At 38.8% G+C, this 16,947-nt stretch overlaps 1 protein-coding gene and 1 pseudogene across 1 annotated transcript; both read right to left on the bottom strand.

The window, feature by feature from the left end:
• Window positions 1-200: 200 nt before the first annotated feature.
• On the bottom strand, window positions 201-1,206 carry LOC128856303 (3-oxoacyl-[acyl-carrier-protein] reductase FabG-like; annotated as a pseudogene).
• Window positions 1,207-7,684: 6,478 nt separating this feature from the next.
• LOC128857122 (3-oxoacyl-[acyl-carrier-protein] reductase FabG-like) lies at window positions 7,685-8,708 on the bottom strand. Its single transcript, XM_054092700.1, has one exon. It carries the CDS (start codon window positions 8,653-8,655, stop codon window positions 7,888-7,890), a length of 768 nt encoding a protein of 255 aa, XP_053948675.1. The 5' UTR covers window positions 8,656-8,708; the 3' UTR covers window positions 7,685-7,887.
• Window positions 8,709-16,947: the final 8,239 nt, after the last annotated feature.

The raw sequence follows: 16,947 nt of genomic DNA, 5'->3' as shown, positions 1-16,947 counted from the left end.
GTAAAGATATTCTTGACAAACTCGATGTACATATGTATATATCCCAGTTACCACAAACCGATTATATCCACTATCAATACGAAATATACAGACTATTGAAGCGCCGACTTATATACAAATTTCAGAAATATTATTAATAATAATATTATCCACTATTATTGTATGACATTTTATAAAAAATCATTTCAATCCTCATTAAATTATTTAAATTCAATCCAGAAATTAAGAAGTTTCACTTCAAATATGCGCACATAGTGCGGCTGTTTTTTTTTTTCTTATATTTGAACTACACAAATTTGTGAATAGCTGTAAAAATACAAGTCACACACAAATTTTAGCCAATTAAACTCCCACTTTATAATATAATTCCTTTTACACACAAACATAGTATTCTTATAATACAGCGATATTAGAGAATAGAGCATTCCACAGATAAATGCACAAATTAACGCCGGCACATTGCATGTTTGCCTCCATCGATGGGCAAAGTAGCTCCCGTTATAAAGCTGGCAGTGTCACTGGCAAGAAAGATAATAGCATCGGCCACCTCCTTCGTAGAGCCAACACGACCTAGAGCGTGCGTTCCTTTGCTATGTTCCAAATATTTCGCGTAATCCTCTTCCGACATGCCCATATGTCTAGCAATATTGGTCACTATCACACCAGGATTTACGGAATTCACACGTACGTTTTTCGCTGCCAAATCCAAAGCAATACATCTGGTAAACTGATCAAGAGCTGCCTTAGAGGTGCAATAGCAGGATACACCCGGAAACGAACGCAAACCTGCGACACTGGACACATTTACAATGTTGCCTTGGGTTTTAACGAGATGAGGTGCGGCGAATTTGGTGAGAAGAAAAACTGACCGCAAGTTGGTATTCAAAACTCTATCGAATTGCTCAACATCAATGCCCAATATGTCACCAGCCTCAGCTATACCGGCATTATTGACCAACACATCCAGTTGTCCAAATTTGTCTATAGTTGTTTTTATAATGCGCTCCGCATCTACCGTTACATCAGCAATGATGGACAATAGTTCGACTTTGTTGTTGGCTGCTTTACAGGCTGCCTCAGTGGCCTTCAAATTAGTTTCATTTCGTCCGACCAAAACCACTTTGGCTCCGTGTTTGGCGAATTCCTCTGCTGTGGAATACCTGAACTTGCTCCCGTCACAATAACAACTTTTCCGGTTAAACTCATTTCGAACTATTCTACTTCACGGTGATGGACGAACTGAAATATAGCCCGCCAAGGCAGAACTTTAAATAAAGATTAGCGAGTTTGCGGATTCAATTTAAAATTCATGTAAGCTTCGTGATAAGATAAAAGCTGCGTTCGATTTCTCAAAAATTTGTAATGATTATGGCAAATTTTTGCAAGTAAGCGTGACAGAGCAAAGTCACAAGTTCGATGCGAGAGAGACGCTCATTTTGTGCTGGAGAAATTTTAGCCAGCAAAAATTATGCTATCACAAAAGCAAATGGTCTTGAAGCATTTGATTGAACTTTTTATAAATATGTAAGTAAATTTATTTTTATTTCCACCTGAATTCCTTCACTCTCTTCTTACGGGGGATCAATTTGCTTACCAACAAGGGAAATCCACAGTCACAGCACTGCACACACTCGTTGTCAATATAGAAAAGGCTCTAAATCAGAAAGAAATAGCCCTCTGTTCCTTTATGGACATAGAGGGAGCAGAAAAGAAAGTTGGAGTTTCCTATATTGAAAATAAATGAAACAGTGATAGAATTAAAGGCAGAGGTCAAGTATCTACGTTTAACCGTAGATAAAAAACTCACTTGGGAGTCATATATAAATAATATATCAAAAAAAAAAAGCCACGGAATCATTGTGGACAACCAAACAATTACTAGGGAGATCCTGGGGCCTCAGCACTAGTATGGTCCTCTGGATATACACCCCAATGGTTAGACCAATCATACTGTATGGGGCACTAGTATGGTGGAGCAAATCTATTCAAAAAACAGCGGTAACCAAACTGGGAAAAGTACAAAGGCTTGCTTGCCTATGCATCACAGGTGCTATGAGAACTACATGGCATCTAACAGCTGGCATGGAAGTACTCCTTAATCTCCCACCACTTCATACAGCAATTCAAGAGGAAGCCGCTACGCAAGCACTCATGCTACACATGAAAGAAAATTTCAAATTAGGCAACCTCACCGGTCACCTAAGTATCCTAAATAAAGTCAAAAACACCATAAGCATGGCTCAAGTTTCAGACCACATTGACCCAACCCTCTGTTTCACAAAAGGATACACAGTTACCTTTCCTGAGAGGATCCAGTGGAAAACGAACCCAAAATGGATGAATGATAATTCACAAAAATGGTACTCTGATGGATTAAAAACACCTTATGGTGTAGGAGCAGGAGTAGTGTGGCCCAGAATCCACAAATCAATCACTCTCACCAGGGACACCACCATCTTCCAAGCGGAATTATACGCAATAATGAAAGCAGCAAACATCATGCAACGTAGAAACCACAAGAGAGTAAAGATCAAAATACTCTCGGACAGCCAGTCAGTTCTAAAAGCTTTAGATAGCTATACCTACAACTCAAAAACTCTCTTAGAATGCCACAAGGCACTCAATAACCTGGCATCCAAAAACAATGTCTCATTAATTTGGGTACCAGGACATGAGGGATATGACGGCAACGAAAAGGCAGACTTTCAAGCCAAAAAGGGGCAGATGTAAATTTCATCGGACCTAGTCCCATGTTTGGATTTAACAAAAACCGCCTAAAACAAAAAGTAAAATACTGGGCCAAAACTCTAATAAATCAGCATTGGAACAACGTAGAGGGTCTTAGACACTCCAAAAAGTTCTTAAGTTTCAATGCTAAAAGAGCTAACATGGCCCTCACGTTAAACAAAAAGAGCATTCGCACTCTCACAGGCGCCCTCACGGGTCACTTCACCTGCAACAAACACTTATGTACATAAATTAGGCATAACTAACACCAGCACCTGCAGATTTTGCTGCGAAGACGAGGAGTCTATATAATATCTCATCATCGAATGTCCGGCGTTGAAGCATAGAAGGGAAAAGTTTATAAACAAGTTCATGCTTATAGATGAAGACCTTCAATCACTCCCTCAGAAGGAGCTGGTACAATTCATAAGCATACTTAACAGTCAATAGACAGCATAGGGTGCACAATAGATCAATATGGTCGCAGTGCTAAAGGCCCATACCTTAACGATTTACTACCATTAACCATTACGGGGGATCATCAGAAATCCACACAATTCATGCGCAATATACGCCATTATAATAACGCATTTCAAATTACCTCTTTTAAGAGTAGGCAAGTCGTTGAGCGTCCTCTCGACGAACAAAACTAACACTCTAGAAGACTCTCATCATGCCCGTCCTAACGTATAGCGCAGAAGCTTGGACGATGACATCATCCGTTGAAGCGACGCTTGGAGTGTTTGAGAGAAAGATTCTGCGTAAGATTTTTGGACCTTTGCACGTTGGAAACGGCGAATATCGCAGGCGATGGAACGATGAGCTGTATGAGCTTTACGACGATATAGATATAGCGCAGCAAATAAAGATCCAGCGGCTACGTTGGCTGGGTCATGTCGACCGAATGGATACAAACGCTCCGGCTTTGAAAGTATTCGATGCGGTATCAGCTGGTGGTAGTAGAGGAAGAGGAAGGCTTCCTCTGCGTTGGAAAGATCAGATGGAGAAGGACTTGGCTTCACTTGGTGTGTCCAATTGGCGCCGGTTAGCACGAGAAAGAAACGACTGGCGCGCTTTGTTAAATTCAGCCAAAATCGCGTTAGCGGTTATCGCACCAATTAAGAGGTAGAAGAAGTCGTTGAGCGTGGGTTCATGCCTACATTTAAAATTCAAGGGCAAGTGTACCACTTAGCTGGGAGCTTGCTACCACAGCGACCCGATGATCACAAATTTTTGCAAATATATTTTATTGCAGATCCAGATACATAAGCATCTACGCGGTGTTCAAGTGTTGCACAGCCAATTGATAGAGATTTGATTAGATCTCTCCAAGATGTGTTACATTCTCATAATTGCTACATACAGTCTTTCAAAACTGCGATCATTAAGAATGATCACCAACTCACCCTACTATATAATAAACTCGCAAATACACCGTGACCTCCAAATATCCACTGTTGTGCAAGAAATAGAGAAATATGCAAGATCCCACAATCCCATTCTCTTAGCTCACTCTAACTCCTTAAAACCGAAATGATAGCAAATCCCATTGCTTTCACCCGACTCAAAAGAAAATCCATCACATATCTCCTCTTTTAGTGGGAAAATATGAAATGGGTTGTACCACTGGGTGCATCCCATAAACGACTGAAATTCTCTAGCTGCTACTTTAAGTTATTCTACAAATATTGCTTAATGTATGTCTTCAAAACAAAAAAAAAAAAAAAAAAAAAAATGCGATTGAGAGAGTTCCAGCAGATACTCTTGACTTTAATGTCGTAATCCATTCAAATAAAGTTCCTGTTGGAGAACACAGAAGACTATACGAGTACAATACACCTTCCACGAGTGAAGTAGCAGTGGTAATAGCTGGACAGCAATTTGACAAAGGAGATTTTGTATTGCATAGTCGTGATGATAACTTGCAAAAGATTTCAGAGTTACACAGATCTTATGACAGCTTACAATATCCTTTGATGCTATATCGTGGAGAAAATGGTTATGCCATTAATATTTCTCAAGCTGGGCCAATCGGTGGTACAGCTCTGCGTAAAACAGTGTCATGCATGAACTGCTATTGCTACCGTATAATGACAAGACGTAACAATTTCAACACTTTGCTTAGATATGGAATGTTAACAAACCAATATTTGGTAGGTCAATATGTGAAAATTGAATCTGAGAGATTGGCCTACATCCGTAATAATGAAACTAAATTGAGAGTCGAAAATTACGTTCTTTAAGTATCTTCAGGATGCTTTACAGGCGAATGAACACCGCAACGGCATTGGGCAGTTGGTTATACTACCTTCATCATTCACAGGTGGACCTCGATATTTACAGAAAAAATCGCAAGGCGTCATGGCTCACATCTCAAGTTTTTTTTTTCTACATTTCATTTGACATTTTTTAATTTCAGACTAACTCAATTTGAATCATGGAACGATACATAATCGAGCAACGCGTTAAAGTTATTCAGGCTTATTATGAAAACGGGCGTTCAAATCAAAATGCATATCGCGCACTTCATCTTCAGTGATGAGGCACAATTTCACCTCAGTGGATTCGTCAATAAGCAGAATTGCCGCCTTTGGGCGAATGATATTCCAAGAGCGATTGCCAAAAAACCAATGCACCCACAAAGAGTGACTGTTTGGTGCGGTTTATGAGCCGGCGGCATCATTGGGCCGTATTTTTTCCAAAATGAGGCCGGTCAGGCAGTTACTGTGAATACTGTTCGCTATCGTGAGATGATAACGAACTTTTTATGACCCGAATTGCAAGATATGGATGTGGACGATATGTGGTTTCAACAGAACGGTGCCGCTTATCACGCAGCTAACGAAACAATGGCTCTTTTGCGCGAAAAATTTGATGGCCGAATAATCTCACGTCGCGCCGATGTCAATTGGACGCCAAGATCATGTGATTTGACACCGTTTGACTTCTTTCTTTGGGGTTATTTGAAAGAAAATGTGTACGTCGATAAGCTAGCAACAATTCCAGAGCGAAAGGATGAGATGATTCGGCACATTAACGGCATAGAACCTCAATTATGCCTCAGCGTCATCGACAATTTGGACCATCGGATTGAGGTGTGCCGCCGAGACATATACGTAATTGAGCTATACCAATATTATAATATATATATATAATATAATATAAGAGAAATGACAATAATTTCTTAAAAAAAATTGTATTTTATTCAAAATCAACACCGGCCCTTGAAATTTCACCACTCTTTATAAAGGCATCCTGTAATATGGCAATTAATTGTTGGAAAAATAAAATAAATATGTAGGTAGAAATGTAAAATATGTATGTAAAAGTGTAGAATATGAATTTAGATATTCCAAACATAGCAGGAAATCTTGATGGTATAGGGAAAGGCGGATTGTTTTAATCCAAATTTAACGCGTGCGTGCCACGGGCCGTAATGAATAAATCAAAACTACTGGATTAATTTGAATTATTTTTTCAATGAGTGACATAGGTTATACATTTTATACGCATGCGAAGTCGGGGCGGATCGCTAGTATATGTATACAAACAAGTATGTATGTGTATGTGTATACATTAATTACTGCCAATCAAAACAACAAATCATGTATTAATTGCTCTACATTACACGTCTGGTGAATGGAATTCATTATGGCCCAGCAGACTGATTTTCTCAAATAAATACTTACACAGATCATTTAATTGCTTGTCTTGGCATACACAGGTACATATGTACATATGTAAGTACAGGCATCATTTTGGCTATACTATGCAGATATTGTTAGTTTATTTAGTCAATCTCCCTATAATAATGCAACAACATTTTCCAAAAATTTTTCTAAATTTTCATTGCAAAGAAAGGTTGTTTTGCAGTGTGCATCACAACGCACAACAGAATCATTTGAAATAACAAAAACAAAATGCATTTGTTGCAAAGCAGATATTTTCGGAGGTAGCCCTGGGAGAATTGTTTTTCGATTTTTAAATTTTTCATAATAAATACTGTGCAACATTTCAAAACGATACATTGCAAAAAAAAAAAACGCTTTAAAGCCGAGCAGGTATAGAAACCTGGACTGAACTGAAGCAACAGGCGCTCAAATGCTCATAAGCTTCTCAATTTTGCTCCGATTAAAGTGAAATTTTGATGGAATATATTTGAGATATTTTGCATTCGATTATCGCTTAATATTAAGCAACTCATGCATTCAAAAATAACTAACATCAGTCGTACCTGTTATGGCATCGTTGAAGAAATCAAAGATCTGGGGGTGGTTTTTGATGAATGTTATACATTTTTTAATCATATAAACTTTATTCTATCTAAAGTGTACTTGGTTTTATAAGTAGGCATAGCTCGATTTTTGCAGACGCTTAAACTCTTAATTTGTTATTTACCTGTTTTTCCATTCTATGCCCATTGGAATACGCCGTTTTTATTTGGCGATCTTACCATCAATTCTCTCTTGATAGAATTGAATGAGCCCGAAAAGCCTTTCTTAGGTATGCTCTCTCTTCGCTGACCATCTCTGACCATGTCCCACCATATACATCCCTGGAAAATCAATTTTGTTGTTGTCTTTTTTGTTTAATATTTTCCAGTGTGAAATTGACTGTTCTTCTCTTTTAGAAATTATTAACTTTTCCTCCCTTACCAGGTCTTTACGTAATAAATATCCGTTTAATTTGAATAGGTACGGAACAAATTATGCCTGCATTGCAGAGAAGGTGAGGCTTTTCTATAAATTAACGTTCTCTGTGAATTGCTTCTATTGCTCGATCTCTTCTTTTCCCCTCCTAGCAAATATTAAAATGTAAACTAAATGGCGTAATGACATTAGCGCATCGTTAGAACTGAATTGCTAATTTGCTGAGTGGGAGAGACACTCGCCCATAAGCACATATGTAGCTGTGAATGTAAGTATGTGTAAAGTAATATTTATGGACGCAATTATCATTCGTTTTCTTTGTTTATTTTATTTTTTATATTTGGGCTACAAAAGTTTGTGAGTGGCTATAAAAATATAAATCACATAAAAATTTTAGCCAATTAAACTTACAATTCATAATGCAATTTAATATATTTTTTACACGCAAATATAGTACGTTTATAATGCTGTAATATTAGAAAATAGAGCATTCCACAGATAAATGCACAAATTAACGCGGGCACATTGCGTGTTTGCCTCCATCGATGGGCAAAGTAGCTCCCGTTATAAAGCTGGCAGTGTCACTGGCAAAAAAGATAATAGCATCGGCCACCTCCTTCGTAGAGCCAACACGACCTAGAGCGTGCGTTCCTTTGCTATGTTCCAAATATTTCGCATATTCCTCTTCCGACATGCCCATACGTCTATGAATATCGGTCACTATCACACCAGGATTTACGGAATTTACACGTACGTTTTTCGCTGCCAAATCCAAAGCAATACATCTGGTAAACTGATCAAGAGCTGCCTTGGAGGTACAGTAGCTGGACAAATTCGGAAACGAACGCAAACCTGCGACACTGGACACATTTACAATGTTGCCTTGGGTTTTAACGAGATGAGGTGCGGCGAATTTGGTGAGAAGAAAAACTGAACGCAAGTTGGTATTCAAAATTCTATCGAATTGCTCCACGTCAATGTCCAATATATGCCCCGGCTCAGCTATACCAGCATTATTGACCAACACATCCAGTTGACCGAATTTATCTATAGTTGTTTTTATAATGCGCTCCGCATCTACCGTTACATCAGCAATGATAGACAATAGTTGGACTTTGTTGTTGGCTGCTTTACAGGCTGCCTCAGCGGCTTTCAAATTAGTTTCATTTCGTCCTACCAACACCACTTTGGCTCCGTGTTTGGCGAATGCTTCGGCTGTGGTAGCACCAATACCTGAACTTGCTCCCGTTACTATTACAACTTTTCCGGCCAAACTCATTGCGAACTATTCTACTTCACGGCGTAAAATGAACTAAAATCGTAGCAATCGAGTGGCCCAACTATAAATACATTCGGGGAATTCATAAAGCCCTCCTCGCGCCATATCTATAAATATTTTCGTTTGAAATTAAAATGCAACTCAAGCAGCAATAGAAGTTATTCGTACATATAAAATGAACGGTTTGTTAATAGCTGCACTCAAGCGACGGTTATTAGCGATTATTTTGGTAGAGGTAAATATAAAGTAGCGAAAATCCACTGGCGATTTATCAGGTGTCTCTACACTCAGAAAGAGTGCCTATCTGGTATTGATTTTGGGGCGACGATATTAGCGGCCTTTTCTTTGAAGATGTGAAAGAAGCCGCTATCACTGTCATCCAAAAGTTGTCCACTGCGCCATTAGAGCGGAGCCTAGGCAGCCATTTTCTGGAGAATACATATAAACTTCACACATAATGTCATCGAGGGCATATGCAGAACTAAAACTGTTAATTTTTTTTAATTTCACAATTCGGACGCTCACAATTCCAATTAAACTGGCGTCAAAATAATGAAATGCCCTATGAATCCCCCAATTACAATTGGCGAATTTGCCACTACAAATACCAAATTACTTATCTACACACAATTGGAGAATATAAACACCAATACAATATGTACAGGGTGGCCTATATTGAAGTATCTTTTTTAGAATGGAGTAAAATGTACAAAAGTCAATCGGTTTTGTTCTATTATGGTTAGAAAAAGGAATAGGGCAAAAGTGTCGGATTTTAAATTGAAATAAAACAACGAAAACTCAAATTGATTGGGCAATCTTTACTATTTTTGTGTAGACCTATTCATTGCATTTTTTTCTTAAAAATAATCCCTTTCAAATGTTAGCCACAACTGCACCCTAATTCGATCATCCATAAATACCAATTTTGAATGACTCGCTGGAGGACTTCGGTCGGTATCTCGTGAGTAACTCTAGTAATTTTTGATTCCAATGCCTCCTTTGAAGGTGGTTTATCCACAATGCATTTAGACTTTACATACCCCCACAAATAAAAGTTCAAAGGTGTGATGTCACATGATCTTGGTGGTCATCCACTGGTCCGAGACGAGAAATTAATTGTTCAGCGAAGCGACGACGCAGTAAATCTATTGTTTCAAGGGCTGTATGGCAAGTAGCGTCGTCCGGCTCTTGTTGCAACTAAATGTTATCGAGATCACGGGGTTCGATTTCCGACATCAAAAAGCCAGGTGATTTCCTATACTTTATCTGAAGAGCCGAATCTTCGACTTGGTTCTATGCAATTTGACCATTTTTGCATTGGTAGGCGCGCCCAAAGGATGGGTGTGCAAGCACATGACTTCTATAGAAGTTATCTTGATGAGGACGAGGAAAAGACAATCTCGCACCTACTGTGCCACTGTCCTGCTCTATCCAGACGGAGATTTACTATTCTAGGCAGTCAATTTTTTAACGAATTGGAAGATCTCAGTTCTGCATAAATAGGAGACTTTCTAAAATTTTTGAAAAGCACACACTGGTTTTAGGAGGAATAGGGAAAGCTCCCCACGCGGCATCACATTGGGCTATGAGCCTGAGTGTGTGCCACAGGACAAGCGCTTCAACCTAACCTTACCTTGCAGTGTTTGGAATAGTTAGTTCGGCTTCTGATTCGGTAGAATATAAGTTTGTGAAATATTTTTTCCACCTATGATTTGTTATGGGGATTTTTTTAGTTTCATTCACTTCAAGTCTGCGGTTGCGTAGCATTTTCCATATCAAACTTAGAGATCGAACGCTCTTCATATGGTTTGACAGAGAGCAGAAAAGATGGCAATCGGTCGGTGAAAGGTCCGGAAAATAAGGCGGATGCTGAAGGATCTCCCATTTGAACTCTTGGAGTGCGGTTTTGACGACTTGTGCAACATGAGGCCTGGCGTTGTCGTGAAGTAGTGTGGTTTAAGAACGCGCTGTGGAGATTAACAAACTACGAACCCATTCTTAGGCAAATCAAACGCAAAACATGGCGATGGATAGGTCACACACTAAGAAAAGCACCAGATAGCATCACGGTGTTGGGACTGGACTAGAACCCGAAAACATTTGGAGAAGGTCAATGCTGTGCGAGCTAACAGATGCCGACATCTCTTGGGACGATGTAAAAACAACAGCACAGAACCGTGTACGATGGAAGAGTCTTATCGAGGCCCTATGCTCCTGAGAGGAGTGAACAAGGAGAAAAAATGAAATGTGTGGCTTGACAATGTCGGTCAGGTCTTGTCAGTCGCCAGTCACGCGGTGTAGCTGGCCGTGTGTCATTCTTTTCCAGCTTTTCCCAGGGGTCCATGCCATCCCAGTTCCACCAAATACATTTCGTGATCTTCTTTGGATTAAGATCCGGTTTGACTCTCGGCGCTGTTTATGACCGCGAGTTGCTAGCTGGCGGGCGAGATGCTGAGTAGCAATTTGTAGGCGACGTTCTATGTTTTTTTTCGTTGAGCTCGTGAGGCACCCGGGCTCCCAATTTTTGGTAAATCGCATTGAATGAAGGAGGTTCAGAATCGTTTTAGGATCGCAGTCTATTTTTTCCGCCAATTCACGACTTTGGTTTGGCGACTATTCTCCTTCAAAAGTGATGTGAGACGTTCTTCATCGATTTCAGAAGGTCTCCTATTGCGGAACGTGTCAACGACGTTAAAGTCGCCATTTTTGTAAACCATTTTCGTGCTGTAGACTCACTCGCCTATGACACCCGGGCATTCCATTTCTAAGCCTCAAAGCTAATAAAAAATTAAATAACTAAAAAATACAATTAACATGGTGTTGAAGAGCAGAAAGAATTCGATCGAAGGAGTACTTACCCTTTGCCCAAAAAATCGTTGTAAAATAAAAGAAAGTACAATATAAAAACGCTTGGGAGCTCGGCCAAACACCTAACAGAAGTGTATGCGCCAATTATTATTTTTTTTTTTATAAAAACGCTTGGAAAACCGGTTTCCATTGTATTGGGTTAGCAACTAAGTAATTGGGGATTTTTTTTTAGAAAATCAAAGACAATTTTTCCATGGAACTAAATAACTTTATTCTGTAATGTATTGCCCATTTGAATCAATGACCTTTTGCCATCTTTCAGGCAGCATCATAATCCCCCCACGTTCATTAAACTTCTGGTTTTTATTAGCAAAAAACTGCATCGGGTACGATTTGACATCATCATCATTATTGAAATTTTTACCATTTAAGGAGTTAGGTAAAGATCAGATGGTGCAAGATCAGGACTATATGGTGGATGTGGCAAAACATCCAAACCAAGCTGCAATAATTTTTGCCGAGTGGCCATAGATGTGTGTGGCCTTGCATTGTCCTGATGGAATACAAAACCTTTTTGATTTGACAATTCGGGCCGCTTTTCTTCAACTGCATTGTTCAATTTCGTTAGTTCTTCAATGTAGATATCAGAATTGAGCATTCGGTTGGGTGGTAAGAGTTCAAAGTAGACAATTCCTTTGTAATGCCACCAAACTGATAGCAAAACCTTCTTTTGATGAATCTCAGCTTATGATGTTGTTTGAGTTGGTTCACCTGGCCTGCTCCACGATCTTTTCCGCCTGATATTGCTGTAAACAACCCATTTTTCATCGCCATTTATGAGTCGTTTTATAAATGGATCATTTTCATTAAGTTTCTTTAGCAAATCGCAGTTGTGCATGCGTTGCGTTAAATGCGTTTCTTTCAGTTCGTGAGGAAACCATGCGAAAAGACACTTCTATTTGGATCACCCTGCACATATGAATGCAATTATAACTATGTTTATTTATATTATTTATCGTGTATTTGTAAGTTGTATATTTACTGAAAGTTTTGCCTTTCCATTCTGTACCTGGTGAGCGGTTTATTCGATAGTGTAAATCAATATCTTGCCGCGATAGTGGATCCCTTTGCTAAACCCTCATTGCAACCTCTTCACAAGTCTATGAGTAGATAAAGAATATTTCATGCATTTACACACTTGCATACATACATATGTATGTGTGAATAAAGAAGTTTGAAAAATGTAAAAATAAAAATAATAAACATAACTTAGTGCGAATGACTGATCCCGATTCCCCACTGAATTTGAATTATTTTCACATATTTTTCTGTAATAAAGTTCCTATTATAAGTTGGTATTAAAATACCTTTTCAGAAATGTTTAGATATGTATTTGCGGTAATTGCAGTGTTGCAGTGGAGTGTTTTTGTGCGTAACATATTGTTAACAGGTACCTCTTGGGTTCAAATCCCGCTGTGGACATAAACCATAAATATATTTTTTTGTAATCACATCTCCCCAGCCAATGACATACTTCCGTATGGATTTCTGCCTTGAAATAACTTATAATAGCGTCTCTCGAAAAAGGTATTCTGATTTGGGGCACTGCATTTGTGGAACAAAATTTTGAAATACATCACTAGTGGGAGGGGAAGTTCAGCCTATTTAGAGGCGCTTCACACAGAAAGCTTGACGCCAATGGTTGGGAATTGGAGTCATCGATTGGCCACCAGGAGACAGCACCCGCCACAGGTAATGGTTTGGGCAGCTGTAACCGCAGATGGGCGCTCTCCACTCGTTTTCATCGAGCCTGGCATCAAGGTAAATGCGAAATATTATCGGGAAAGTATTCTGGACGTTGCTTTGAAGCCGTGGGCAGACAAACCTTTTTCACTGAGAGACCATAGACGTTTCAGCAGGACTCGACACCGTCTCACAAAGCTCGAGTGAGCCAAGAGAGGCTAAAAAACAAAGTTCCGAACTTCAAAACAACCACACAATGGCTCTCAAATTCACCAGGTGCGAATCTGATGGATTATTCTCTTTGAGCTATTTGGGAGAGCAAGGCCCGAACTAAGAGATTCACCAGTCTTGAGTCACTGAAAAAATAGGGCCAAAATATCTGCAAGTTACATTCTGGTAGCTTGCGACTCGTTTCTGGACCGTTTCAAGGCCATAGTCAAGGCAAAAGGTGGTCATATCGTGCAAAAGTAAATTAATTCTTAATTTTGTATTTTCAAACATTTCTCGCTTTGAATTGAATAAAAGTAATTTTCCAAACTAAATTTTTGGCCCTGGTTACACCTCGAGTGCTGGACCCTGTATCGCCATCATCAACACTGAACTGAAATAATTCATTTTTGTTCATTTTTTTATTTTCATTTGCAGGCATCCGGCAACACCATACTGTTGTCATTCCAATCTTCTTCTTATTCGCGTTTAAAATTGGAAAGTGTTTGTATGGACAAATGCATTTGCATTTAATTTTAATAAAAGTAATTCGAATATAAGGATAAAAATAAGCAAAAACACGCGTGTGAGAGTATATTTGGTGAATTTTAGTGAAGTGTTAAAAAATATATAGGGGAGAATGGGGAGTTGTGAGACATTGTTACCGTTCGGCATTATTCATTTGTTTACATTCGATTTTAAGTGTCAACAAGTGTTCTCGATGCGATCTCACTTTTCAGCTAGCATTGGTCATATTTACACGCATTCGACGCGTCTCTCCAGTTACTGTGTTTTGGAACTTCTCGGTAAGTTTTGTTCATCATTTGTTTTGCGATACATTCGACCAGTTGTTGAAGCGAATTGCAAATGTTAATATATACAAATTGTTAATTGTCCTATTAGCTTTGAATTTACACATTCACTTGGGCATGAACGTTCGATATGTTTATGACTACGCGGCCATTTATAAACAAAAACGATTTGGGGAGTTGTAAGACAACAAATGTGGGGAGTTGTGAGACACCGTTTTTTTCGACGTTTTAATGCATCTGTCATAAGTACCTCGCAATATTCATGCATTATCATATATACAAATATAATATATCATGAAAATTTTCTGCAAATGCCGAAAAAGTTAAGCAGAAACAACTCCATTCATTGCAATGTATGCGATCGAGCTGTGCACCTAAAGTGTGCCAATTTACGAACTGGTTATTATACATGTTCTCACTGCGAATCATCAGATTGATGGCATTGCATTTTTTATACACTTTTTTATAACAATTGTCTTTTCTTTTCTATTTTTCATCTTAATAAAGAACTAACAACTAAAATAAGTCATTTTTATTGATTTAAACCATGGTGTCTCACAACTCCCCACATTTTTGTATTTTGTATTATATTTTATATGATTATATACAATTTTAATTTTAAGGAAAATTGTAGTTTTGTTAAATAGGCCATACGAATAGCTTCCAGTATTCATTGACTAAAGATTCCATCGTTGACATATGCAGAATATTAAGATTTTGAGTAATACGGGTCCAAAAACAAACCCCGTCTCACAACTCCCCATTCTCCCTTAGTGTAATGTGGCAAATTATAGTGAAGTTCTCGAAGGGCACTTTGAAGGCAAATAATTACGAAATTATTATTATTTCCCGAATAATTTGGAGTTATAAAGAGTGTTCCTTAACACCTCACTAATATCTCCACCAAGTTTCATTAATAAAGACATTATAGTTTGCCAAAAATTGCCCAATAGACATTATTGCAAATCTCAGCCCAAATAATTACCAAACCATTATTTACGGAATAATTAGGAGTTATTACAGGTTGTTCCTGAACTACTCCCAATCATCTCCACCAAGTTTCAATATATGTATATGTAAGTCATTATAGTTTGGCTAAAAATGCCCATGTTACATTATAGCAAATCCGAGCCACTCAATTAATTTAAATCCATTTATTTTTTGCATTTAATTTGATATAATAAAAACCACCATTGATAAAAATTTGTGTTATACAAAATTGTTCCTCTTTAAGCAGTTGTCCTTTTCGCCGCACTTTTCGTATGGCAAAAGTAGAAAGTTGCCAATTTTTGTGCATTCCAACATGGCGTACGGCACGTAGGTATGTTGCGCCTTAACATAGTTACACTTAATCTATTTAGCTGTTAGTCAAATTCGTTGTCATTATAATGAGCAATATGTCAATGAAATCAAAGTTTTGGTGCTCAAAAATAATCGATTGAAAATTAAAGACCTCACTGATATTGTTAGCATTGCATTTGGACTCACTACCTCACTAAAAAAGTGGAATCTTCTTTATAACAAAAAATCAGCTTCGTAGCACTATCTGACACTATACTGGTTTTTCGAGAGCATTTCGCTGAAAATTCAACAACTACCGAATTCAGCTGACTTATCACCGTATAACTTCTGGCGAAGATGGGTGCGAAGATCAACGGTCTGCGTGTCTATATACCCTACCAATTAATCGTATAGGGGTGCTTTAGCCGGGAATATGCCTCCATGTGGTCCTCCAGGAAGAAATACCCAACCAGCCAAGATGTAGTGTCTGGATAACAGACTTCGACACAGATACAAAGAAAGTTTTGGAACTGATTAAACAAGGCAACCCGGAACTACTTACCAGTGACTGAAAGGCAGCAAAGATTGACGAGGTGGTTGGGAGAAGAAGGTTGGCGATGATCATCCTTAACCCCAATCCCATGTCGTTAGGTCATTCTTTCTCATTTTCTGTTGACGTTATACAGTAGAAATAAGCGCCGGACACGAACGACGGTTATTGAAGAATCACCGGCCTCACTCGCCAGCCAGTAGGCGAGAATGAACTGTGAATTCCAGTCATTGATTCTCCACGTTTACAAGAAGGATGTAACTAGCAAGTAACCGTTAAAATTATGAAGGTGACTACTGTTGCAACTGATAGCTTCCCAAGACGGAGAGGTGGCATCCATTTTCGGTGTGGCAAGCGAACTAGGTTTAACCTAGAGGACATGATGGTTAAACACTCCGAGTTCTCTGATGCTATGGAGGATAAGCAGTCCCTCCCCTACATCCGATGAGGAGAACGCTGACTAAACCGCGGTTGGTTGTCCTCCAACAACGCATATTAGCAATGTTGAGGGTTGTACAGATTAATCTCTACCATAGTAAGGCGGCCTCAGCCGCACTCATCCTCTGTTTCGCCGAAAGTGAAGAGGATATCGCACTCATCCAAGAACCATGATACAAGATCGGGTTTGCGGTTTGAGCAAAAAGGAATATAAACTAGTCTATGTCATCGACAAATATAAACCCAGCTCGTGCATAGTAATAAAAAAAACAAATTAATGTGTACTTATTGATACACTAAGTTTAATGAAACGAGGAGGTACAACTCTTAGGAGGGATATAAAGATTGCCAATGTCGATTTTAGAATGCCATAAAGGCAGCAAAAACAACGTCTTGGAGAGACTTCTGTCAGAAGATAGAAAGCGCTTCGGAGACCAGTAGACCCGGAAAGTT

This window comes from Anastrepha ludens, chromosome 3, assembly GCF_028408465.1.
Source record: "Anastrepha ludens isolate Willacy chromosome 3, idAnaLude1.1, whole genome shotgun sequence".
Taxonomy (NCBI): Eukaryota; Metazoa; Arthropoda; class Insecta; order Diptera; family Tephritidae; genus Anastrepha; species Anastrepha ludens.
This window is presented reverse-complemented; position numbering and strand designations above follow the sequence as displayed.